Source organism: Haliotis rufescens, unplaced genomic scaffold (assembly GCF_023055435.1).
Source record: "Haliotis rufescens isolate VD_foot unplaced genomic scaffold, xgHalRufe1.0.p SCAF_20, whole genome shotgun sequence".
Classification (NCBI taxonomy): Eukaryota; Metazoa; Mollusca; class Gastropoda; order Lepetellida; family Haliotidae; genus Haliotis; species Haliotis rufescens.
Genome location: NW_025963891.1, coordinates 13,402,026 through 13,426,626, shown reverse-complemented (window position 1 = coordinate 13,426,626; position 24,601 = coordinate 13,402,026). Strand labels below are relative to the sequence as shown.

Sequence of the window (24,601 nt, the reverse complement as noted above, 5' to 3'; positions counted from 1 at the left end):
CATGTCTGGGTATATCCCATACCCATCATCAGTGTTTCACTGTGATATCAGCACTACTGAAGGACACAGCTTCTAGCATAGCTACTATAGTGACTAGCTTCCAAAAATGAATACAGATCACAGCAGTAGAAACTCACAGTTTTAGACCACTCATCTCTTATAATGATAACATAGAGCAAAACCCCTTATGATGTCTTAACCATTGGGGAATATGGCAAGGCCAATATGACCAGTGCCAATTTCAAATGCTGGTTCATCAACATTATTTTCATAATTACAGTTTTCAAAAAAACAGTTCCATTGATCAAAATCAATAAAAAAACAAATTTTCCAGTTAATCAATCATCATAAGTGAGAGAAATATTTCTTTGAATGCAAGCATGTATTTCTAATATGCATTTAAGGCGTTGATGGTTTATATATATAATAATGACTGGTATTGTTCAGACCAACAAGGTGTCACGGTGCTAATATTTTGATGAAAAAAACATGCTGATTCCTTTCAGTAGTATCCGTTAAGAGGCACTTACCACTGTGACATTTTCATCCACCTCCGCGCTGTACGGCAGATTGATGAAGTACGGTGGAGTGTCTTGGACATCCAGAACAGTCACCACAAAATCTGCCGGCTCTCCTTCCAACCCATAGCCATCCTGCACAACACGTGATGTATTTCAATGTTCATGAAGGAATTGAACCTGTGAAGGTCCAGGTAGAATAGGTCTTCAGCAACCGATGCTTGCCCTAAAAGGCGACTATGCTTGTCGTAAGAGACAACTATTGGGATTGGGTGGTCAGGCTCGCTGATGTGTTAGATGCATGTTATGAATCCCAATTGAGTGGATCGATGCTCATGATATCAATCCCTGGATTGTCTGGTCCAGACTCGATTATTTACAGACCGCCGTCATATAGCTGGAATATTGCTGAGTGCGGCGTTAAACAACAAACCAACGAACCAACCATGTAGGAATTGTGTGGCATGTACGGGAGATAGGAGTCGCTCCCTAAGAACAATTTTATTCCTTTTAAATAATGAAGAAAAATTATGATCTCTAATTCTCTATTCAACTTACAACTGCCTTGATTTTGAACTGGTAGAAATTATGCTTCTCATAATCCAGTGGCCTGATGATTTTGATGACCCCAGAGTATTGGTCAATTTGGAAGGTGGTGCGGTAGTCCTCGTCTGCAGCCTGGGCGTCCGTCTACATTGAGAGAGGGATACAGTAACATCATTTATCATTAACAATGGTACGGATAAGAAGTAATGCACATCATATGGCACTTATTGAATAAAGTCTCTTGAAAATACAGTCTTTGAATTATTACTTTTAAAAGTAGTAGTGCATTTTTAATTCAATGCTTCCTCTCTTTCTATACACTGAGTCCTACCTCCATGGAATACTGTATGGTTCCTCCCCTGCCATTGTCGGGGTCAGTGGCGCTGACCCCAGTGAAAACTACTGACCCTGCAACCTCACTCTGGAACATATAGAGAGTCATGTACAAGGAGACATACTTCTACTGTTGAGGGCACCTGTCAGGCTGGGGGATTTATATGGATCGGGTGATCAGGCTCGGTGACTTGGGGCATTGCTCATGATATCTATAGTGTCAGCAATTGCTTGTCATGCCGATGTTCCAAGGTTCGATTCCCTACATGTGCACAATGCATGAAGCCCATTATTGGTGTCCTTGAATTTGTTGCTTCTATGGCTGGCTATCGATACAGATCATAGAGATCAATAACTGTTCATTAAATATCAATCAATTATGATTAATATTAGAGAAGTCCAAAAGAAATCAACACACTTCATGCCACTGGTGAGTAGTGACCCATTTGTGCATGAATTACTCTGTGGACACTTAAGTATTAACAATAACTGTTGCTTTCCGTTTTTGGCAATTGACATGATTGACAATAACAAGTGTTTTGGTAAATAAAAATTCTCAATAGTTTATGTAAGATATTATCGACGACATAAATTTCATATGGATAATCGTTACTATTTCTTACCATGTATGATAATTCCATTTATCGATCTTTTTAGCCAGCTTTAATTGCTTCCATTTTATGACTTTAAATACGATTTAGAAATTCAAATGAAGATGTTAAAAACTCTTATTTGTCTCACCTCGTTTATTGTGGCTTTGTATGGCATATCTTTAAACTGCGGCCTGACATCATTCACATCCCTGATAAATAATGATACTCGGGCCGGTACCTACAACAATATCAAATGATGAAATGGCTACAAATATAATAATGTGCATACTCATAATGGACCAAATCCACACCCTAGAGCAGGCTAAAAAAACTTCATTAACCTGGTCAATCGATCAGTGTGCACTTGATTTTCATTCTCAGCTCCCTGGGGAGTATACAACCCAAGCTGCGTGTGAGGCGCTAGATGGCTAACAGTCACATTACCATCTCATCCTACCCATTCAATGCTCGGTGAACTGAGGCATGTTTTAACAGTCACTTGCCCTGGGAGACACAACTTCATTTCCAAAAAGAACAAACTTATCACTTTTTTCACATGCACAAGAAGCATCCCATGTAAATCTTCTTCATCATCTGATCGGAATAATTGTCATTTATGATACAAAAATTGAAAGTTGAAATATGAAGAAATAATTTACCTCACTTGTAGAATCGTCTATTGAGAAAAAAAGTTTTCTTTCACTAGGTTCCTGAAAATATATGAAACATATTTACTTCATATACATGTACACAAAACACAAACCTACTTTACAAAAATACACCATCCTGAATCTCCATAGCAAGACTTTTGTAGACTCGGACTCTCTTGAAAAAATATATTTTGGGACTGGTGTCGGAAGTCCCTGAACCTTTATCAAAAGAAGTACTCTCCATTATACATTCTTGCCCCTAATAACTCACATAATCTCTGTCTAGTGCAGCTTTAAGGACAATGTCAACAATCCATGTGTCGGCATCAACTTTCCGTGGAGCACTCAGGGACACCAGCTTCTTGGTTTCATCTGTTGACGTTTTGAACGTCAGATCTTCTGGTCCATCAAAATCTACCGCTGTCAGGTTGCCAAGAACGGTATCTACAACACCATCATGATCCTCATAAATATCACTTAGTAACAATTACTTTACGTAAATACCAGGCTACCTAACAGAAAAGAAAATCATATTTAAATACCAATGCCTGGTATGCTCTACATCTAGCAGGACCTCGGGTGTCATGTCAATTCATATACAATACAAGTGGAATCCAAATGTACTTGTGACAAGATGTTACCCTGTATATGTGGCATAATAGACTAACATGTGTTATGATCTGAGATGGGGATAACTTGGGCTACTTGGCTTGGGAGCAATTATTAATCAGGTCATTCAAACACTATCTTAACAATCATTCTCTGTAAATATCAGTCTTATCCCCCTTTAACAATCATTCTCTGGAAACCTCAGCCCTGTCCCCCTTTAACAATCATTCTCTGGAACCATCAGCCTTGTCCCCCTTTAACAATCATTCTCTGGAACCATCAGCCTTGTCCCCATCTAACAATCATTTTCTGGAAACCTCAGCCCTGTCCCCCTTTAACAATCATTCTCTGGAAACCTCAGCCCTGTCCCCCTTTAACAATCATTCTCTGGAACCATCAGCCTTGTCCCCATTTAACAATCATTCTCTGGAACCATCAGCCCTGTCCCCCTTTAACAATCATTCTCTGGAAACCTCAGCCCCGTCTCCCTTTAACAATCATTCTCTGGAACCATCAGCCTTGTCCCCCTTTAACAATCATTCTCTGGAACCATCAGCCTTGTCCCCATTTAACAATCATTCTCTGGAAACCTCAGCCCTGTCCCCCTTTAACAATCATTCTCTGGAACCATCAGCCTTGTCCCCCTTTAACAATCATTCTCTGGAAACCTCAGCCCTGTCCCCCTTTAACAATCATTCTCTGGAAATCTCAGCCCTGTCCCCCTTTAACAATCATTCTCTGGAACCATCAGCCTTGTCCCCCTTTAACAATCATTCTCTGGAAACCTCAGACTTGTCCCCCTTTAACAATCATTCTCTGGAACCATCAGCCTTGTCCCCCTTTAACTGTCTTACCTATTGGTGTATCTTCGGGCCATATAATAACACCACCAAAGTTTCTCAGCTGAGGAGGGCTGTTCGAAACAACTGAAACAGAAACAATATGGGTTTTGTATTAACACAATCTTTTACAGACTCATGATGTCACCATTCACATCAGTCAGTCACGAACATCTTACATCAACAATAAATACACTAAATGAGGAACTTTGTGAAAGACGAACTCCTACATGTTTCCATGAAGAAGAAACTTTATGGAAAGTTTTAATAACACAAAGGGGAAATAATGTCACCTCATACAGAGGTTACTTTCGACCGCATCAATTCTTTTTTCATATGAAGAAAAAGTGACAAAATATCTAAGTCAAACTATGTCAATTTCACCCCATTCTTCACAGGCAATCTGTCACCCTACACAGCCACAGGCACATAACCAAAGTAGACATATCAATGCCTGACTACAATGTACATAAAACCGTCGTCAGCAATCAATTTCATAAGGTCTCATAAGGAGTGTGCTAAAAGTCTATAACAAAGGAGGCATGGAGCTGGAGACTGCTTATATTTATAGGTTATGAAATTGACAGACATAATGATATGTCCATCCATGACATATATTCTGTATTGTGTAGAAAAAGAATAAAATACACAAACCTTCCCATTACAACAGAATAGTTACAGCTCTGCTCAAATTTATGACAAACTGTTTACTAATTTCCTTGCTGACAAACATGAGGACTCACACACACTTGTAAAGTATTTGAATATAATTAATCAAGTTCTCCTTACACTGATGTTTCTGATTAATGCACACGGGCATTTTTTCTTGAATATCAACATTTTCTCAAGAATAGCGATACCATATTTGGTGTCTTGATTTGGTTGGGAATTTTGATAATTGAACAAAGTAAAAGAGTTTCATTAATAAGTTCATACTATTCATTAATTGTATATTAATAATCTTATCTTTAGGGTTTTATGATTGGGTAAAAGTATATTTTGAATACATGTCTCTAATGAAGAAATGACATATTTTGTTTTCAACAATGTGATAGGTGACTATGCTTGTCGTAAGAGGCAACTAAAATGATCGGGTGATCAGGCTTGCTGACTTTGTTGATGCATGTCATCGTATCCCAATTGCGTGGGTTGAGGTTCATGATGTCAATCACTGGATTGTCTGTTCCAGACCACTGTCATATAGCTTTATATTGCTCAGTGCGGCATTAAACAACAACCAAACAAACAAATATTAAATGTGAGTATGATGGAACATACAATTCCATCTACAACCTCCATGGCGCTTCATGTAACTATCACAAGGACAAACAAGGACTTAAAATTAACATTTGTTTGACTGACATGGAATGCATACTCTCATAAACCCTCAATCTGCAGTCATATTTCTCACACACTACCAGTGCTCATGCACTCCCATGAATTACCTCCACACAGTAGGTCCATCTGGCTATAGAGATCATACATATGTCATTATCATTGGGTTGGTTCAGCAAGAAGGTATCAAGCAAGGGAAACGTAAAAATGTCAAGCTAAATAACCTAGAAACATCACAATGATTGTATTCAAGAATTTAATCATCTATTACATCTTGTCATTTGTTAGGTGAGATTAGAATTGGTATTCAACAAGAAAGTACACATTATCTTTTTATATCATACTTTTACAATGTATTTTCCTAATGATGTTCATGATCTTCATGACCTTACTCCGTGTCAGGCAGATGGAAAGTAGTTTCGGAATTCGGAAATATTCCACTTGAATGAACATTCTCATTCACTCAAGCGAAATACTGACTTTATATATTCAGATAAAATACAGCATTTCGTCACTACAAAAACCTTGTATATCTCTATCTAAGGGGCCAAACATGACATGACACACATGCAGATATATGAAAAGTATTAAAATCTTTATGATCAGGCAAGTACACTGTTACATATCTATCAAAATAGAAAACTAATTAACATCAACACAATATCATAGCAAAATTATTTCATTGATACACAGCAAAGTTAAAATCATGGAAATCATATGATTTTTTTTAGTACATTTAATGAAACAAAAATACAAAAAGTAAGCAAGACATCCAGTTTGGTTCTCATCATCTACCTATGACAGGACTGGTAATCTATTCAGGAAATCTATGTTATGTATGACACGTATATGTGTAACCATGGCAACCTTACCTTCATTGACAGCTAGCATGGACAAGACATGATGGGGTGAGTTAGTGATGAATCGTGAGCAGACAGACACAAACACAATACGCCATGGTTAGTGGGAACATCACTGTGCTCAGAACTGAACCACACAAAAATACTTCAAAATCTCGAAAATAAATTTCATGAAAACCACAGTTAGTACACACAATTTATTTTTTAAATATTTGATAACTCAAATAGATGTTATTCAAGTTGAGATTGATTCTTGAAATATCAAAATATCAAACACTTTCCGTTTAGTTCAGGGAGTCCCATCAGTTGTGATGCCACACACACACAGACACACACAGGGAAAACAAGGTACCAAGACAAGATAGGAACATATTAGTAGTACCTATTACTCTGTTCTCCCGATCTAAGCAGTGAAACTTCACTGTCCCATCGGAATACATATCAGCACTATGGTGTAATACCATGAACAGTGAAGTGAAATGGTGTTTAACACTGCGTTCAAGATGTTGCCTTTACACAGCGACGAGCATGCATGCGTGTGTGTGTGTGTGTGTGTGTGTGTGTGTGTGTGTGTGTGTGTGTGTGTGTGTGTGTGTGTGTGTGTGTGTGTGTGTGTGTGTGTGTGTGTGTGCTTGTATTAGTCTTGTCTTATCTTGTTTTAGCCCTTTAATTTTAATGCCGAGCGCCAGGCAGAATAACAACAAGTACTATCTTTTAACATCTTTTGGTATGGCGCGGCCAGGGATCGAGTCCCAAGCCTTCCGCTATCCAGGCGGATGCTCTACCACTAGACTATGGAGGCGGTCAATACCATGATGGAACATACATGTAAACAAGTATGTCTGTGATTCGATAGACTGCCAGGCCTCCTCAAGTAAACAAGTGTTCACTGTATTTAAAACATTGATGGTATACATAAATTGTTCATTCTAAACATCAGACTCCAATGTCAAATTTGCCATTTTGTTTCACCATAAGAATGTTGCTTATTCTGCAATCATTTGTGAAGGTACAATTGCATAAATCATAACATACAAGTCTGTCATCCCTAGTATTTACTTGTTAACAGTTACTGTTTGTCATTCCTATTTGCTTCTATAAAGCTGGTACATATAATGCCAAATATGCCCTAGCAATTTGAAGATGTCTAACATGACAAATGCTCCCCATTTTATTTGTTGGTAAGAGTCTCTAGCAGGGAACCAGATTTGGGTTTGTTATCCTCTCAAACATCCTAAGCATAGCATTTCAGACAGGAATCTCTCCTGCACTGAGCCAGTTCATGCTGGCATTACAAAAGTGCTTAGTATTCCATGATCCAAAAGGGATTTGTAGCATACATCATTACATGGGCAGACGGCGTGGCAGCCATCTTTGAAATAGTGCTAGAAGGGATGTAAATGCTTCAAATGTTCCTAGTCACATGGCTCTCCCTGTGGATTTTAAAGTAAACTGTCAAATATCATAACAACATATGAATTGTCACACTCAGATACAAACAGTCTAAAAATTATACAATGTATTTTAAATGTTTAAAAACTATATTTAAAAGAAATGTCAGGCAATCTGAGACACCCTATCTATATCTATATCCTACCTTATACATATACAAGGATGAAATACTTTAGATACTTAGTTTTAATGGATTTCAGTTGGATTTTACACTCAAATCATGAGTCAGTCCTGTATCAGTGCACTGTAACTATCTTCTCTTTTCAATTTTTTATTGTGGAAAAAATTGATGCAAAGAGATTGTTTGTTTAAGTTAGCCCACTTAGTAGGGAAATAGCCCCGCATCTATAAAACCTGGGAATGTATCAAATTTTAACACAACAGGCGTGTTATCCCTCATATCAACCCTGGTGTTAGCAAGTAAGAGATTACCTAGAATCCTGCTTATAAAAAATCAACATGACGCAGATAATGTTTTTAAAGTTTTGACCACCAATGAAAAGTGTGGGTATCTTCCTCCTTTGACACTGATGGATATAATCCCTCGAAAGGTCCGTGTTCGTGTATAAGAGATAAAGGTATGCCCGATATTGTGTTCCTCATTCCTCTATTTGCTCAAACTGGCAGATGCTGCTGTATTTAAAACATAGCATGGATGCTAGTTGCATCAACTATGTTCATACATAATAGATACATTTTGAGTCCACAGAGTATGAGGCACAGTATACAACATTCATCTGAAGGACATGGGGGCAACTTATAGTTTCAAATCTCGTAATAAACGAGAAAATTTTTTACAGACATTGAGTCCATGAGAAAGAAAACCTGAGTCCATGTCCATTAACAAAATGATTTGGGGCTTAATTTTTATACAGGTAATGTTACTCAATAGTGCCACATATATATTATATTATATTATATTATATTATATTATATTATATTATATTATATTATATTATATATATATAGAGAGAGAGAGAGAGAGAGAGAGAGAGAGAGAGAGGTTATCACGCGAGTGTGTTTGGGGATGGTAAATATCCTGCATTAGGAATAAACATTGTATTTAGCGAGCCTTGGCGAGCTAAATACATAGTGTTTATTCCTAATACAGGATATTTACCATCCCCAAACACACAAGCGTGATAACCTCTTTATCATATAATGTCATTCTTTAATTCTGTGCTTAAAAATCGCTTTCCCTCTCTCACAAACATAAATGAAACATTGTGAGTTTTCCTGCAATGCGCACATTAATATCTATTACGTCAGAGGGTAAGTGATGTGTCAGTCGGACAGTGACTGTAGCCAATATAGTTCCAACTGAAATCTGTTTCTTATACAGTGGCGAAGCAACATAAACGCAAAACATCAATTGTTTTTAATTGCCTTTTGCGGCAATCCATCGGTCTGTTGGCTGGAGTAACTGCCCTTTGTCAAAGGGAAGCTACTCTAACCCTGTCTCTGAGACGTCACGGCCACGGTCAGACCTTGTTGACAGTCGGTCCGTCCTGTCATAACGTTACGAAGTGTAGTCAGATGTACACACAGCGACAAAACGCAACAAGGTAACAATTCACATACATTTCGGCCAAATCCAACTATTTTAATTTGTGGAGAAGGTTTCAAGCCGCAGAGGTCTACAAGCACAGATATGGCTAATGATCCCGCTTGGCTAGGCCTCGTGCCCTCACAAAATTGTTTCGAAATTTATATCTCCAAAGTTGCCAAAACTTATAAAATGCCTTATCTACGTCACAGTTAGACACTGATTTTCAGTATATAAGACTGTCCTTAATAATGATAGCAATTATCCCTGTAGTTTATCTAGATTGCTGATGGTTAATTCTGACTCGATCCCCGAATGACGAGGGCGACGCCATGTTTGTTTATAAACAGTGAAAGTAGTCCCTACTTCACCTTTGATATTTGCATCTCTATCCGCATATGACCCCAACGGATATCGTTTTTATCCGTTGGCTTTATCCTGCCGAGAAACCTACCCATTATATGATATATATATCTAATTAGGGGCACTAAGGCTCAGTACAAGATAAAATACATGAAAAATACCAAAATCATAAATGAAAGCTTTTCTTTGACAGTAAACTATGTTTATAACAAACACTCTTATAACTGACCGATATAACAAACTTATTTTTTAGTCCCAGTCATTTGTTGTATATATGCTGTATATATGCTTATAACGAACTATGTTTGTTACAAACTAAAATTAATGGTCCCTTTGAGTTCGTTATAACCGTAGTTTACTGTATTTGGTACATGTTTAACTTGCTGTTTGAGTAAGAATATAAATAAATAAATGCCTCACTACTGATCGGAAACAGAGAATAGCCAGTATTTGTATTCTTATTGATATCGGCAAGCCAACTCTGAAACCGGCCAGATTTATTGACCATCATACATGTCCTTCAGGTCAACTTGTGTCCTGTACACCTGATTGATTCCTAATTACAGTCTGAGTAAAGAGAAAACTGCATGACCAGTCTCCTGATCCCCGCCAGCTCCTGGCCACAAGAAGCACAAAGAAATTTGATATATTCTTTACATTATTAAGTAACTTGCCAACACCCTCCTAGGAACAACTCCGGCATGGTTCCCATGTGCAATATGTATGAGCAGCAAGATCTGCTATTGGTTTAGAAGCTGACGAGTATGTACTAAGCTCACCTGTCCCACAGAACTGGTAAACTGATACAAATAAATCGGAAGGCTTGTGTTTAGTAAGAAACATTTCTTAGCCATTAGGTATCATTACCCGGGTAAATGAGGCGTAGAATGGAATGGGTGTGATGGTTAAACCTGTCTTAATCTTAATTCATGACGAAGACAACAAAAGAATAGATTAATTGCAAAGGTTTTGAACTTTGTAGGTTTGTATGGCATAAGCATGTAGGTATATACTTCAAAAGTAATTCGGATAAATAACAATCTATATATTGAGTTGTGGTTCTATTTATGAACATACAGCAGTTCAGCCCTTGAAATGTTGATACAGTTAATTAGAGAGAGAAGACACTATGAGCTCCAGTCAGATGTGAAAGTGAGTGAGTGAGTGAGTATGATTTTACGCCGCTTTTAGCAATATTTCAGCAATATCACGGCAGGGGTCACCAGAAATGGGCTTCACACATTGTACCCATGTCGGGAATCGAACCCGGGTCTTCGGCGTGACGAGCGAACGCTTTAACCACTAGGCTACCCGACCGCCCCGCAACGTGTGAAAGAGGGTGACCTCAAAGTCATTTAGATGTAGGCTATTTAAAATTATTAAAGTATTTGGTGCATGAATTTATCATTGATTATACCTGTGTGCAGAAAACTAAAAGGAAATGATGCACTTCTCCCAGGTGAGTGTGAGTGAGTGAGTATGGTTTTACACCGCTTTTAGCAATATTCCAGCAATATCACGGCGGGGGACATCAGAAATGGGCTTCTCACATTGTACCCATGTCAGGAATCAAACCCGGGTCTTCGGCGTGACGAGCGAACGCTTTAAACACTAGGCTACCCGACCGATGAAGGGCAAGAAGTAGTCCCAAAATGATGTAAAGACAATAAAGGAGTTGTTATCAATAATAGTATAATGTCTTCAGGAAGTAACAATTTCATTTTGTACAACAATGTACCCATGTCGGGAATCGAACCCGGGGTCTTCGGCGTGACGAGCGAACGCTTTAACCACTAGGCTACCCGACCGCCCCTCTCCCAGATGAGCCACTATGCACAATCACTGATGGTTCTATAATGGAGCGTACAAACTATCATGCAGACATATCCTTAAAAGTATTTCCAGTACATTGATAGGTTGTAAATATAAGTGACAAAACGTTTCCATAATAAAAATAAATCTCTGCTAGAAGCAGAGTCTGTTGTACAATTCTGACTACATCATAAGCATGTGTTTATGAATTGGTGAAGATACCAGGTGTTCGTGAAAAAGTGAGCGAATCCTGCCAGTAGCTGTTTATAACAGTACTTGAATCAGATTCTAACTTTTGCAATAGTGTTTCTCCTTGTAAGAACATACCTCCATCAATTAGGATCTCTGATGAATGATCTAGTCTTGCCTAAAGGTGAATAAAATGGAATAGAGTTCCAGGAAGGAAAACTTTCCTTGTTATTTGCCACCTATAATGCTGCAATGCCTTAGCATCCTTTTTCAGTGACACAATAACCTAAAAACTAAAAACAATAGTCAAGCTGGGTCAATCATTAATCATTTGCTTTAAATTATGACCAGTTGTGATCTTAGAAACAATTATTTTATTCAGTGTTCAGAGAGTACGAGACAAAAGGTTAGTCACTGAGATGAGTTAGGCCTACACAAAACGAACAGCAAGCACACACAGCACACACAAGTTAGTACAAGCCAACAGTAGTTCGTGTAAACAAGAGATGTACGCACATGATGATGATATTTATATCCATGATGGGAGCCAAGTGCTACTCATAATGTCATAATAGCCAAAACGCCTTATATTTTTATATCTATGACAATCATATATCACATCATAACAATTTCTATGAAAAAATATATGATATATATCCACTGCATTATTAAAAATATAATCAGTCTCTTCAATACAAACCTGAAACTTATTATAATAATGCCCAACCCTGCATCTGTAGAGCGTGCTATAGGAAATATCCCCACTACAAACAGCTACATTATAACTGAACCATAACCTAGTAACACATAGTGACAAGCAAAGCACTCACCTGTTCCTATTATTGTAGAGATGACTATAACACAAATAACATAGAGTCTACTGGTGTTTCCCTGAGAGATGCAGTGTGCCATGGCTGAAGCTTAGGGTTAGGTATTGGTCAATCAGCTTCACCTGCTGGGAGAAAACACAAGACATTAGAAGGTACCAACATACATGGTCTCTGACAGTGACGGCCATCAAATTGTGTTAAACGTCAGACTATTTCAAAACACAAGAAATAAGCATGATTACCTTAACACAGAGTCAACAGAAGTGAACCTGTGAACTAATGCACATGTACCTTGGATACTCAGGTAAAGGTATGAGCAAGAAGTATTGCAGCATACAACCTGCTAATTTGCCAATTAGTACCTGTAATCTTCCACTGCATGTTTCTGTATCTACTGCCAGTAAACATGGTAAACCCAACTTCTGTAATAATGCCAGTTCATACTAAGTACAAACCTAATGATTTCGTGGAAACATGCCCAATCAATATGCCACTACAAACTAATTGCTGCCCTGTTAAAACACCACACATTTTCTTCTGTTGTTTGTGGACTCACTCGCCAAGGTAGCATAGACAATATGAGGAAAATATCACAAAGGAACAAGTTCAGTCTTCTGACACCTCATCCATATGAATAATTAACAAGCATCTGCATGTGTCATGATCAACCATTTCACAGACACCTGGTGTTATCACTGTATTGTTCCAAAACTGTCATTTCATTTTTGTTCATTTTATGTGAGTGAGTGAGTGAGTATGGTTTTACACTGCGTTTAGCAATATTCCAGCAATATCACGCCAGGGGACACCAAAAATAGCTTTCAAACATTGTACCCATGTCCGGAATTGAACCCGGGCGTGATGACGGAACGCTTTAACCACTAGGCTACATCTTATTCTTTCATACTAAAGTTAATCTGTCATGCCATGACAGATAACTATAGCAATGTGAAAGAATCAGGTGTTCTAAAAATTCTCTGAGCAGCATATGAACCATTATATCTCTGTCCTGTATAACATAGTTTAAACATGACACCATCACACAAACACAAATTCTGAAAAATACATGACTCATCATCCTTGCTATAGCATCTGTCTTGTCTGAATTCTGTCTCATGTACATGTAATGTGTTTGATGGGGATCTTGTAATGGCCTCCCCAAGATGTATGTATACAACAATAAGAAAGACATTTGTGAAACTGATTTATCTAACTGATATTTTAACATCATGTAGAGAAGTTACTAAAAAAGCTGCTGTCGTTCCATAGCATCGTGCTTGCCAGCAGCCCACATCTGTCGCAGACATTCCACACGATCATGTTTCATCTGACACAGCACAACATGGATTTATCTGTACATGTTCACAGGCATTTGGCTCAAAGTGAAAAAAGAATTGTCAATATAAAATTCCCAAATAGATATATATAATTTCCCAATTCATGTCAATATGGTTATAATTAGTATGATGCCTTGCTCGAGGTGACCAATAAAGGACCAATAAAGAAACAGAGGCTTTAACTTTACTTTTCCATTATTGCATTGAATGCAATATTAAAATGTGTCTGAAATTAAGTTTTTTCCCAATTTGCCTGGCAAGGGACTTAGTAATGAATATAAGATAAATCCCTGACAATCCCCAAATAGCGTAAATGTTTCATCAAGGACTTCTGTGTGACAGGACAATAAATACTCAGCACAAAATAATATTTCATATACTAATACCTGTTCCTTTACAGATCCAATAATAATAATTACATCTGGCTATACTATCATGAAATATGTGCCATATGGAGGCTTTTTCAAACACAATCCATGAAAATATTTTCATTTGAGATGAATGAACCTAGTAGATACACCACAACAAACTAAATATATTAGAAATTAAACTGAATATCTCAACTTATATTCAGTCTCTGTTAAAGATGCCAAGAACAAAAATGATGGCCATGCCAAATATGCACCTAAACAAGGAAGCACTGATATGGATACCAAATGTGTTGTGAGGGTAAGTGTTACATCAAGTCAACTCTAAACAAGCTTCAGCCAAACTGCAATTGTAATGGCAAGCATGTTAAGACCAGTTTCATCGATTATGCTGACTATGGAATAAGACTAGTCTACCGGGAAGACAGGAGACAGTAAATAATGAATTCTCTCATCTTGCCACACCCTGTCATGGTAAATGTATCAAAGGATGATTTGACAGAACATACTAAAGTTTCAACAAATCAATACAAGCTTGCAATCTTGGAAAGTTTGGTTGTTTGTATGGTTCGCTGTTGTTGAACACTGCACTCAGCTATATATAATGGCGGCCTGTAAATAATCAAGTCAGGACCAGACAATCCATTGATTGACATCATAAGCATCAATCTACACAATTGGGATACGATGACATGAATCAACCAAGTCACCAAGCCTGACCACCCTATCCCGTTCGCGCCTTTTAAAACAAGAGTCGTCGCCTTTCACGACAAACATGGGTTGCTGAAGACCTATTCTTCCATTTTTTTTTTTTCAAGGGTGCAATGCTGGTAAGCTAGGCATTGGTTTCGCTTGCCATAGCAAATTCAAACATATGTCAGTGAAAAAGTATCACAAAGTATCAAATTTAATTATTTAAAAATTATGTTCACATGTCAAGCGCATTTGGCCCATTATTATGTGTATCAAGAGTCATGAATATCTTTCATGAATATTTAGATGGCCAACTGCACTGCACCAGAATATATTCCATTACAAACAAAGACGTGCTGAAAGTTAACCTGACTTACATCTATCATTCTTATAAGAGCTGGAACTGTCTGAAGTTGTCGGTCAAAATGGCCGCCATAATGTCACTTTGAGCCTTCTGAATGGTCCTTCATGTGGTTGACTGACGGGTGGAGATATGACAATTGTCGTGTTAATAAGGTGTTGGTCTTAGTGTCGGAAATAAAAGCATCAAAGCCATTTCCATATTCACAAAAATTCCATTGTCCAACTTTTGATTAAACACCTGGTGTCATGACAATTGTTACATACATCCAAACATCAATGCTCAAAATATCACTACAGAAGTACGAAACAATTGCCATTGTGTCTTTGTCTCTTGTGTCTCTGTCCTGTGTAACAGTGTATAGGGCCCAACTCAACTAGGTGCTGCTCTGGGTGCAGAGTGCATGGTGCATTATTAATGGTCAAGCACACCTGTAACATCTGGCAGACACTAGAGGGAATCTACTGGATGTTGTGTCACAAACTCTACAGTTACAACTGCAATGAGGGTCAGAACAATGAAATAGAAGAGACAAAACCCTTTCCATGATCAAACGAAATCTCCACTTAAAATGTCAATTGTACAATTCCAACTATATCACAAGCATGTGTTTATGAATCACTATCAAATAATGATGATACAAGGTGTTTACGGAAAAAGGTGAGCATATCCTGCCCCACCGGTGGCACCAGTCACAAACACATGCAAAACACAGATACCTTGTGACAATCTTGCTCTGCTACATAACTGCAGATTATTGAGCTTGTTTGGTCCTTGTTTGTGACAATAGGAATAACCCAAAGACCTTAACAATTTAAATGAACATGAAGTGACAATTGACAGTCAAACTGTGACCCTTGTCTGAATGAAATGTGTGTTCATGTTTCAAGCTCATGTCAAAGCAATATTGCTGAAAGAGTGCTCTGGTTCAAGCACAAGTCAGTAATATTGCTGAAAATAGTACTCTGGTTCAAGCACAAGTCAAGATAATATTGCTGAAATAGTGCTCTGGTTCAAGGACATGTCAAGGTTATATTGCTGAAATAGTGCTCTGTTCAAGCTCATGTCAAGGTAATATTGCATAAATAGTGCTCTGGTTCAAGCACATGTCAAGGTTTTATTGCTGAAATAGTGCTCTGGTTCAAGTACATGTCAAGGTTATATTGCTGAAATAGTGCTCTGGTTCAAGCACATGTCAAGGTAATAGTGCTGAAATAGTGCTCTGTGTCAAGCACAAGTCAAGGCAATATTGCTAAAATAGTGCTCTGGGTCAAGCAAATGTCAAGGTTATATTGCTGAAATAGTGCTCTGGTTCAAGCACATGTCAAGGTAATATTGCATAAATAGTGCTCTGGTTCAAGCACATGTCAAGGCAATATTGCTGAAATAGTGCTCTGGGTCAAGCACAAGTCAAGGCAATGTTGCTGAAATAGTGCTCTGGGTCAAGCACAAGTCAAGGCGATATTGCTGAAATAGTGCTCTGGGTCAAGCACAAGTCAAGGCAATATTGCTGAAATAGTGCTCTGAGTCAAGCACAAGTCAAGGCGATATTGCTGAAATAGTGCTCTGGGTCAAGCACAAGTCAAGGTTATATTGCTGAAATAGTGCTCTGGGCCAAAATCAATGTCCCCTATTCTTGAGACATAATTAGTCACATTTGTGTTTGTATGTTTGATGACAAATCATGAATTTCTTATTCTCCCTCATACATTAATCTCAATGTGGCATGTACAGCAACTAATGAACTCAGGAATTGTACATCTGGATTGTTTCTGCTGACATCAGCTCTCCAGCTTACAATGACACACCTATGAATTATCAATAACACACACAGTAGTACACTCAGACAGGATTGTGTTAATCAGTGTCATGGTTACCACACGATGTGGTCAAACCAACTTATTAACAAGGTCATGCAATGGATTGGTGCCAATTACCAAGTTCAAGGTCAACCTGCTGTTACTTCATTAGCAATAAGATTCCTGGACTGAAACAACTTTAATTACTTACTCCTGGTCATGAGATTCCATGCTTAAGATGCGAGGCTTTGTGTGTTCCCAAACACATTTCCCTCATATGTTCTGTGTTTTGTTTGGTTTGTTTGTTTAATTTTCCAGTTATATGATGGCGGTCTGTAAATAATCCAATCTAGACCAGGCAATCCAGTGATTGATATCATTAGTATTGATCCACACCACACCAAGTCAGCGAGACTGACCGCTTGACCCTGTTCGTCGCCTGTTATGACAAGCATGGGTTGGTGAGGACCAATTCTAACCTGGAATCTTGTGAAATATCATTATAAGTAAATATGCCATACTAAACTTCAATGTGACATGGCACCAAACTTCATCAATGTCAAACATTTAATGAGATTACACACCATGATTTTTTTGCAGAAATTCTGCATTTTCTACCCCGAATCCTTGTGTCTACATTTTGCTCAAAAACATTGATGTAATAATGCTGTTAGTGCCTTGTAATTAAATCTGTAAATGAATTATTCTGTACAATATTTCTAAGTATAATATTCTATGCATTTGTTTTCATCATTACTCCATTTGACTCAAAAAACAATTTCTTGACCCATAGAGTAAAAAAGTATGAAAGACCCTACAACGAAATATCCTATGATTGTTGCAGTCTCTCATGAAATACAAAGATTGTAAATCTCCTCCAAACATATTTCATTACTTAGTCATGCATGGCCATAATCAAATGATCAATATGACCAAAGAGCTGTAGATGGTGTTCACTGTATGTAGTCTGTGGGAATAATTAGCCATCCATGACACAATCGCCGATCGATGTAGCTCAGCGGGCCACTCCTATATATTCTTAGCTTCAGTAATGAGAAGAGGTTCACACATTATGACTACACTGACCGCACATTAGGGCAGTATTTGTACAATTATCGGGACAAATTGACAGGATTTGCTTCATGTATTGTATAGTTACAACGGTGAATTTGATCACAGTATTAAACATCTTCGGGAGTCACCCAGATCAACAACTCATGGAGGCCACAGGCTCCAGTGTAACAATACAACCACCACTCTACTGGGTGTACGGCATACCCAGGTCCCAATGAAACTAAAGAAACCATTCAAGTCCGTTTTCTATGGTAAATTGTCTACACAATAGACACCCATATTGTTTGACACATACATTAACTTGTAACCTTATTTAATGACCTACCTATGCTGTACCATACTATCAGTAATGGGAATGATTGAAACTTCCTTAAATCACCTGAAATTATCATAAGTGCATTCTTATGAAAATTGGTGACAAACTAACAACAGTTTTTTCTTAACATCATTATTTGTCGCTGGATTGAAAGTACATTAGGTGAACAATTTCCAGAACGAACAGGGTAAACAATGTTGTACTGATGATTAAACTGATCCACCCATAGAGCTAGGTGTCATCATAATTTCTCTACATATTGACATTTCTTCTAAAGTCTGTCTATAAGGTGTGTTGGCAAACAAATATTAACAATTACAGTAAATTATGTTTATAATGAACACACTTATAATGAACTGACGAATATGACAAACATATTTTTTTGGTCCCGGACATTTTCTGTATATATGCTTATAATGAACTACGGTTATAACGAACGGAAATTAGTGGCCCTTTTAAGTTTGTTATAACCGTAGTTTACTGTAGTTAAATTGTTAACATAAGTGATATGAATCAGAATCATTTTGGAAATACGTACATACACTCCCTCTTCGATCCTCCTAAAGAAACTTACCAGCATCAAAAGGGGCTATACCAAGTGTCAGGAGGTACCTAGTCAGTGAGATGATGGTGGACGTTCAACTGCTATCGAACCAAACAAGCCCATAGCACAACAAGCACAGATGAGTCAATGGAGAACATCACGTACATGTATTCTCTAAAGTCAATGTCTGCTCATCAACAGCTGTGGACAATTGGCTCTTGCATTGTATGGATTGCAGTTTCTAACTTGAGCTCAAATGCATCCAACATACACAAGACACACCCACATCCACACCCACAGCCTTGATGTTGCAAACACATATCCAATACCTAATGTTGCTCATTAAATGTTCTACTATGAATGGTTACCATAAAATCAATGACATATGTTGTGAGGTAATGTTTGATTTGAACATATTTCATTCATAACTACACAAAGACCTAGAAATTAGAAATACAAGATGTTAAACTTCATGTTCACCACATCAATTTTCCTACAATGCCAGGCTGTATATTGGGTTTTATTTATATTTCACGTATTTAACACCAGATCTGGCACACAATAATAACGTCCATCCATCAGGTAAGTATTATTATTATCGTCAGCCTGTTGAGTACCTTCCCTTTAATCCTGCGAAGATCCACATTAAAATTGGTCTTCAAAAACGTGAATAGCAAGATTTGGTGGTCTGGGCATCGCATCCCAATTGCATAAATTGATGCTCATTATTTCAATCCCTGGATTGTCTGGTCCAGACTTGATGATTTTCAGACTGCCATCATATAGATGGAATATTGCTGAGTGTGGTGTTAAACAGCAAACCTTCCCTACATGCCTATACACTAACACAACATAATGTATGCATCGTTCCGACCACTGCATCAGTAGTCCTAGACTTATGGCACTTCACAGAAGTGATTCTAACAGGTACCAGAGGTAATTTGATCAAACTAGTACATAAATAATGCTCTTAGTATTACCTTACTATAAAACCACTGTCTTTCTGTAAGGCTATCATCTCATATTTATGCCAGACATAAGTATACACTATATAATAAACCAGTGCTACAGCGCTGTAGCTCACCTGCTTATCTCGTCAAACGTCTAAAAGATGTAAAGGGTCTTACTATTAAAGCTGCTGTCAGCATAGCAATTCAACTATTTTTGCATAGATATTGTGGGCAATTGACAAACCAAATTTACAATTAATGGACACAAATAGATTTTTCAACATGGCTGTCTAGGTGACAATAATGAAAATGAATTTTAAAATCTTGGACAGATTCAGGCGTAATTCTTGGTGGTAGCAAGTATGTGATGTTCCAGCTTCATTGGTCCAGTGTTTTCTGAGGGGAAGCTGTTACTGCCACCGCCACCGGCGATGACTACAGTGATGATGCTGATGTCAGACAAGCAGGACGTGACATCAATACAAGTGAACGAAACCCTTTCCATATTCATTACATATCTCTGCTAGAGGTAGAGGTGATTGTACAATTCCGAAATCAGCATGGGTTTACAAGTGAGTGAGTTTATGACTTAATGGGGGAGTTTATGAGTGGGTGAGTTTATGAGTAAATGAGTTTATGGATGAGTTTATGAGTGAGTGAGTTTATGAGTGTGTTCATGAGTGAGTGAGTTTATGGGTGAGTGAGTATGAGTAAAGAGTTTATGAGCAAGTTTATGGGTGAGTATATGAGTGAGTGAGTTTATGAGTGAATTTATGAGTGTATTCATAAGTGAGTTTATGAGTGTGTTCATGAGTGAGTTTATGAGTGTGTTTATGAGTGAGTTTATGAGTCAACGACTTCATGAGTGAGTGAGTGAGTCAACGACTTCATGAGTGAGTGAGTGAGTGAGTGAGTGAGTGAGTGAGTGAGTGAGTGAGTGAGTTGCTAGGTGAGGTGATTGAGGGACCTTACAACAGGCTTCATCTGTTGCACCTTTGCAGGTTTTGCCTCAATTCTTTGCCTCTGTTCTTTGCCTCTGTTTTTCGACTGGCACAAGGAGCTGGTTCATGTGGTTGTGTCTCATAAATTATTCATAGTCACAAAGCAACAGAGCTGATATGGAGAGGAGTTTCGTAAAAATGTAAGTGTTCATTTGTTGACAAAATACCTCATTTCTCAAATAATGACATATTTGCATTATTCAATAAATCAGTTGACAACACAAGAGGCTAAACAATGCCTCTCTACATACTGAATAGCCGTCAGTGTTTGTAAAGCCCCAATCAAATTAAGGTGAACAGCCTACCAGACTGATCTTTTGCAAATGTATTCACGAAATAATCTATTACTTGAATCAATATATCCTTGCAGACTCTCATAAATATGACAGGACCAGCAAGAAATAACAAATCAATTCTGATTCCATGAAAAAATCAATGACTAATGTCCAGGTGGTACAGCTAATACACATATTGATCTCGGCGATCAACTGTTGTACTCAAGACAGCGATCCAGGTCAGGCAATGCTTATCAATCTTTCAAATGACAATTATCTAAGTACCAATCGTATATCCCGAGACAAAAACGTTCACTCAACATGCAATGAAATTATTATTGCATGTTTTTCTATTCAACGACACATATCACATGAATATGATATGCCAGCCACAAAATGAGAAACATACAAAAATTGTCTACAACCAGTAGGGCTGTCAGGTGGGTCACAAAACCGTTACCAAAAAACAACACAAGACCATATCTGACCAAACACATATGATAAGCCTGACATTGTTCTTTACTTGAATAGGGGCAGCGGTTGAGGCTTTCACTCATCTCCAAACACACTATGGCTGGAACGAGCCCAAATTTACTACCCGGGAACCCCCATCCCTATTACCCGACCCGGGTACCCACTGTTGGTGTTAAGACATAGGTATAAAATGTCCGATTGGGAATAGTTTGATTGTACTCCTAGCAGAATGTTTTTAGATACTTGTATAAAACGATGTGGTCATGCAAACACTGATGTTGACTGAAGTGTTAGCTTTGTTCAAACATATTTAAGCCAGAAGGAATGTGTTCATAGTCATGAAGAAATGCGAACATTAGAGACTTAAAATTGTCATGTAACCATGTAGTTATAATTATAGTGAATTTTTGTCATAAAACAATATATCACATGACTAACCACGGGTCCGGGTAGTCCTGTGGGTACCCAGGTCCTACTCAGTACCCACCCGACCCAGGTACCCGAGCTACTCGTCCCAGCCCTAAAACACACAGTCTCGATTCCCCACATGGGTACAATGACTAAAGCTGCCATGATGTCTCCTTCCATGATATTGATGGAATATTGCTAAAAGTGGTAGAAAACCATACTCACTCACTCACTTCACATGAATAAAAACACCATTGTATGAAAAGAATGATTTGTTCAAAACGTGCAATGACAGCTGGACCTACACAGATAGACAAATTGTCTGTCATGGTATACGACTACGATAGCTCATCCCTCCAGCAAAGATAATCACGTAATAGCCCCCTACATACCCTCAGGTAATGCTACTCACGAGCCTGACAGAGTATGCAATCATTACCTGACATGGCTTCCATCAAAAACATATATCCAGTACAAAGGCTTTTGATAAACACACAAGCATATCTATTGTCACCTTACCATGAAGCCAAATCACATGTTGCAACATAGCGGCTCACTAAATTGCTATAATGATCCATATCATGCACTGGATCATGCTTCAGCAACGTAGCCTGTCTGAAGTGGTTCACCACTTGCCACAATCTGTCAGCAGCTTAAAACCAGGAGACATATCCAATATGCAAACCCATTTCTTTAAAACTGCTTAGTTTAGCACTCTGATGCTCAAACAATATCAAACCTCCTGAAAGGATTCAAATCTAGCAAATAGTTATATAAATATTAGCACTCTGGATAAAACTCAAGTTAATAGTTACATCAAAGTTAGCATTGTCAATGAAAGTCATAAAACAGTTAAGCAAATGATGGCATGGTTTTTGACAAAGAAAATTCACAATCATGACATTTGAAAGTGCCACTGAGCTCTGGAAATTTAGGCTTTTTCTTAACTTCATCATACAACATCGCTTCAGGTGAATCTAAACCACTGAGACCAGAATCATTTGACGAACTAAGATTAACCTACTCCTGACCACGTTTACTCAACCTGAAATCTTTTCTTCGAGTTCATACTGTCAAATGTGTTTACCGAATGTCTTTGTGGATGTTGTGTAGTAGGTTTGTCTTACCTGTTGAAACCACCAAGTAACAGTATGCCTGTACAATAAATATCCTAACGTTCCATCCACTGAGGCTACATCATGTTGCGTGTAATCCGCTATCTACCCTATCAAGCTCACCCCGATGAATGCAACACCTAACGCCTTCAATTTCACAGGATGAATCAACACCCACAAGATCCCCTTTACAAAGATGAAATCCTTTCACAGCTAACAAAACATATCTTTGAAATAAGCTTTATTCCGGGGTCACAGCATTTCATACAGCTTGAGTCAAGAGGCATAACAACGAGTAAAAACCTTCACACGTGGGAACAGCATGAAAACTTGAATACTGGCCCCCAAATACAGTGTAACGGAGCTGTACAGATTGTATGTGTGGTCTATGTACCCTGAGCCGGTCCTGGATGAGGGTAATCAATCCATTTCCCGTATTTCATTCATGGTCCCATGGCTGATCTGACACTGATACTATTAACCATTCACATTGTCATTACCCTAGTTCTGAAGCAGTAACTTTACCTATAAAGTTAAGGTCATTTTGTCTGATACATTATCACGATTATCAACAGCTGCATTTTCTTACTTTCTTCAATATTTTATTGGAATGAGAAATGTAATGGATATTAATATGGATAGAAGTATTTGCTGCAATGTGGGGGGCATTCAATATGAATATCAAGTACAAATTGTCAAATTGAAAAATGATTTTTTTGTTTTTTTGTTTTTTGTTTAGCGCCGCACTCAGCAATATTCCAGCTATATGAGGGCAGTCTGTTAATAGTTGAGTCTGAACCAGACAATCCATTGATTGATATCATGAGCATCGATACGATACGATGACATAGTACATCAACCAAGTCAGTGAGCCTGACCACCCTATCCCGTTTAGCCGCCTCTTAAGGCAAGCATGGGTTGCTGAAGACCAATTCTAACCTGGAATCTTCATGGGTCAATTAAAAACTGAACACAGATCCTGAGTGAATACAATAAACACTAGTCTCCCTACATGCAGTAAATCAAGAAACCTGCAACTTTATTGGGTTGTGTACTTTGAAACATTTTTGTATATAAACCTGAAAAAAAGACTCCTACAGTCAAGAAGTAATACTTTCCATATAATCAAATCAGACCCAACATCCTTCATTTGAGAATAAAAGCATTTCCATTATAATTATTCTCTATGAATGTTTCACATCCTGCTTAATTTGAGAATAAAATAAAAAGTATTTCCTACTTTATTTATTACTCAAAAACATTCCTTTCAAACATCCGCCTCACCTCTTTTTCCTTATCACGTATACACAAGTAAGTTAGAACTGTTTTGGAAGAATATAGAACCAAAATGTTCCACTAAAAGATAAGTGTTTTGCAGGTGGACAAACCCTAGGAACAAACTTGCACATTC

The 24,601-nt window shown here is 37.9% G+C and overlaps 1 protein-coding gene across 14 annotated transcripts in view; it reads right to left on the bottom strand.

The window, feature by feature from the left end:
* The window catches only part of LOC124131883 (cadherin-23-like), a 107,124-nt gene that overhangs the window by 41,974 nt on the left and 40,549 nt on the right, over positions 1-24,601 (bottom strand). For 11 of the 14 annotated variants that reach the window (XR_006860738.2, XR_006860739.2, XR_006860740.2 and 8 more), the window contains exons 3-10: positions 12,476-12,600; positions 4,104-4,175; positions 2,912-3,084; positions 2,650-2,700; positions 2,139-2,228; positions 1,396-1,485; positions 1,077-1,208; positions 531-653 (exon numbers count right to left, since the gene is read on the bottom strand). Coding sequence is in view for 9 of the 14 variants with exons in the window: in XM_046495397.2 (XP_046351353.2) it covers positions 531-653; positions 1,077-1,208; positions 1,396-1,485; positions 2,139-2,228; positions 2,650-2,700; positions 2,912-3,084; positions 4,104-4,175; positions 12,476-12,557 (813 nt within the window). In the remaining 5 variants the exon portion in view is untranslated. Of the gene's footprint in view, positions 1-530; positions 654-1,076; positions 1,209-1,395; positions 1,486-2,138; positions 2,229-2,649; positions 2,701-2,911; positions 3,085-4,103; positions 4,176-12,475; positions 12,601-12,717; positions 12,740-12,837; positions 12,853-24,601 lie in introns of those variants that run through there. The other 3 variants (XM_046495432.2, XM_046495439.2, XM_046495423.2) reach the window with 3 other exon arrangements.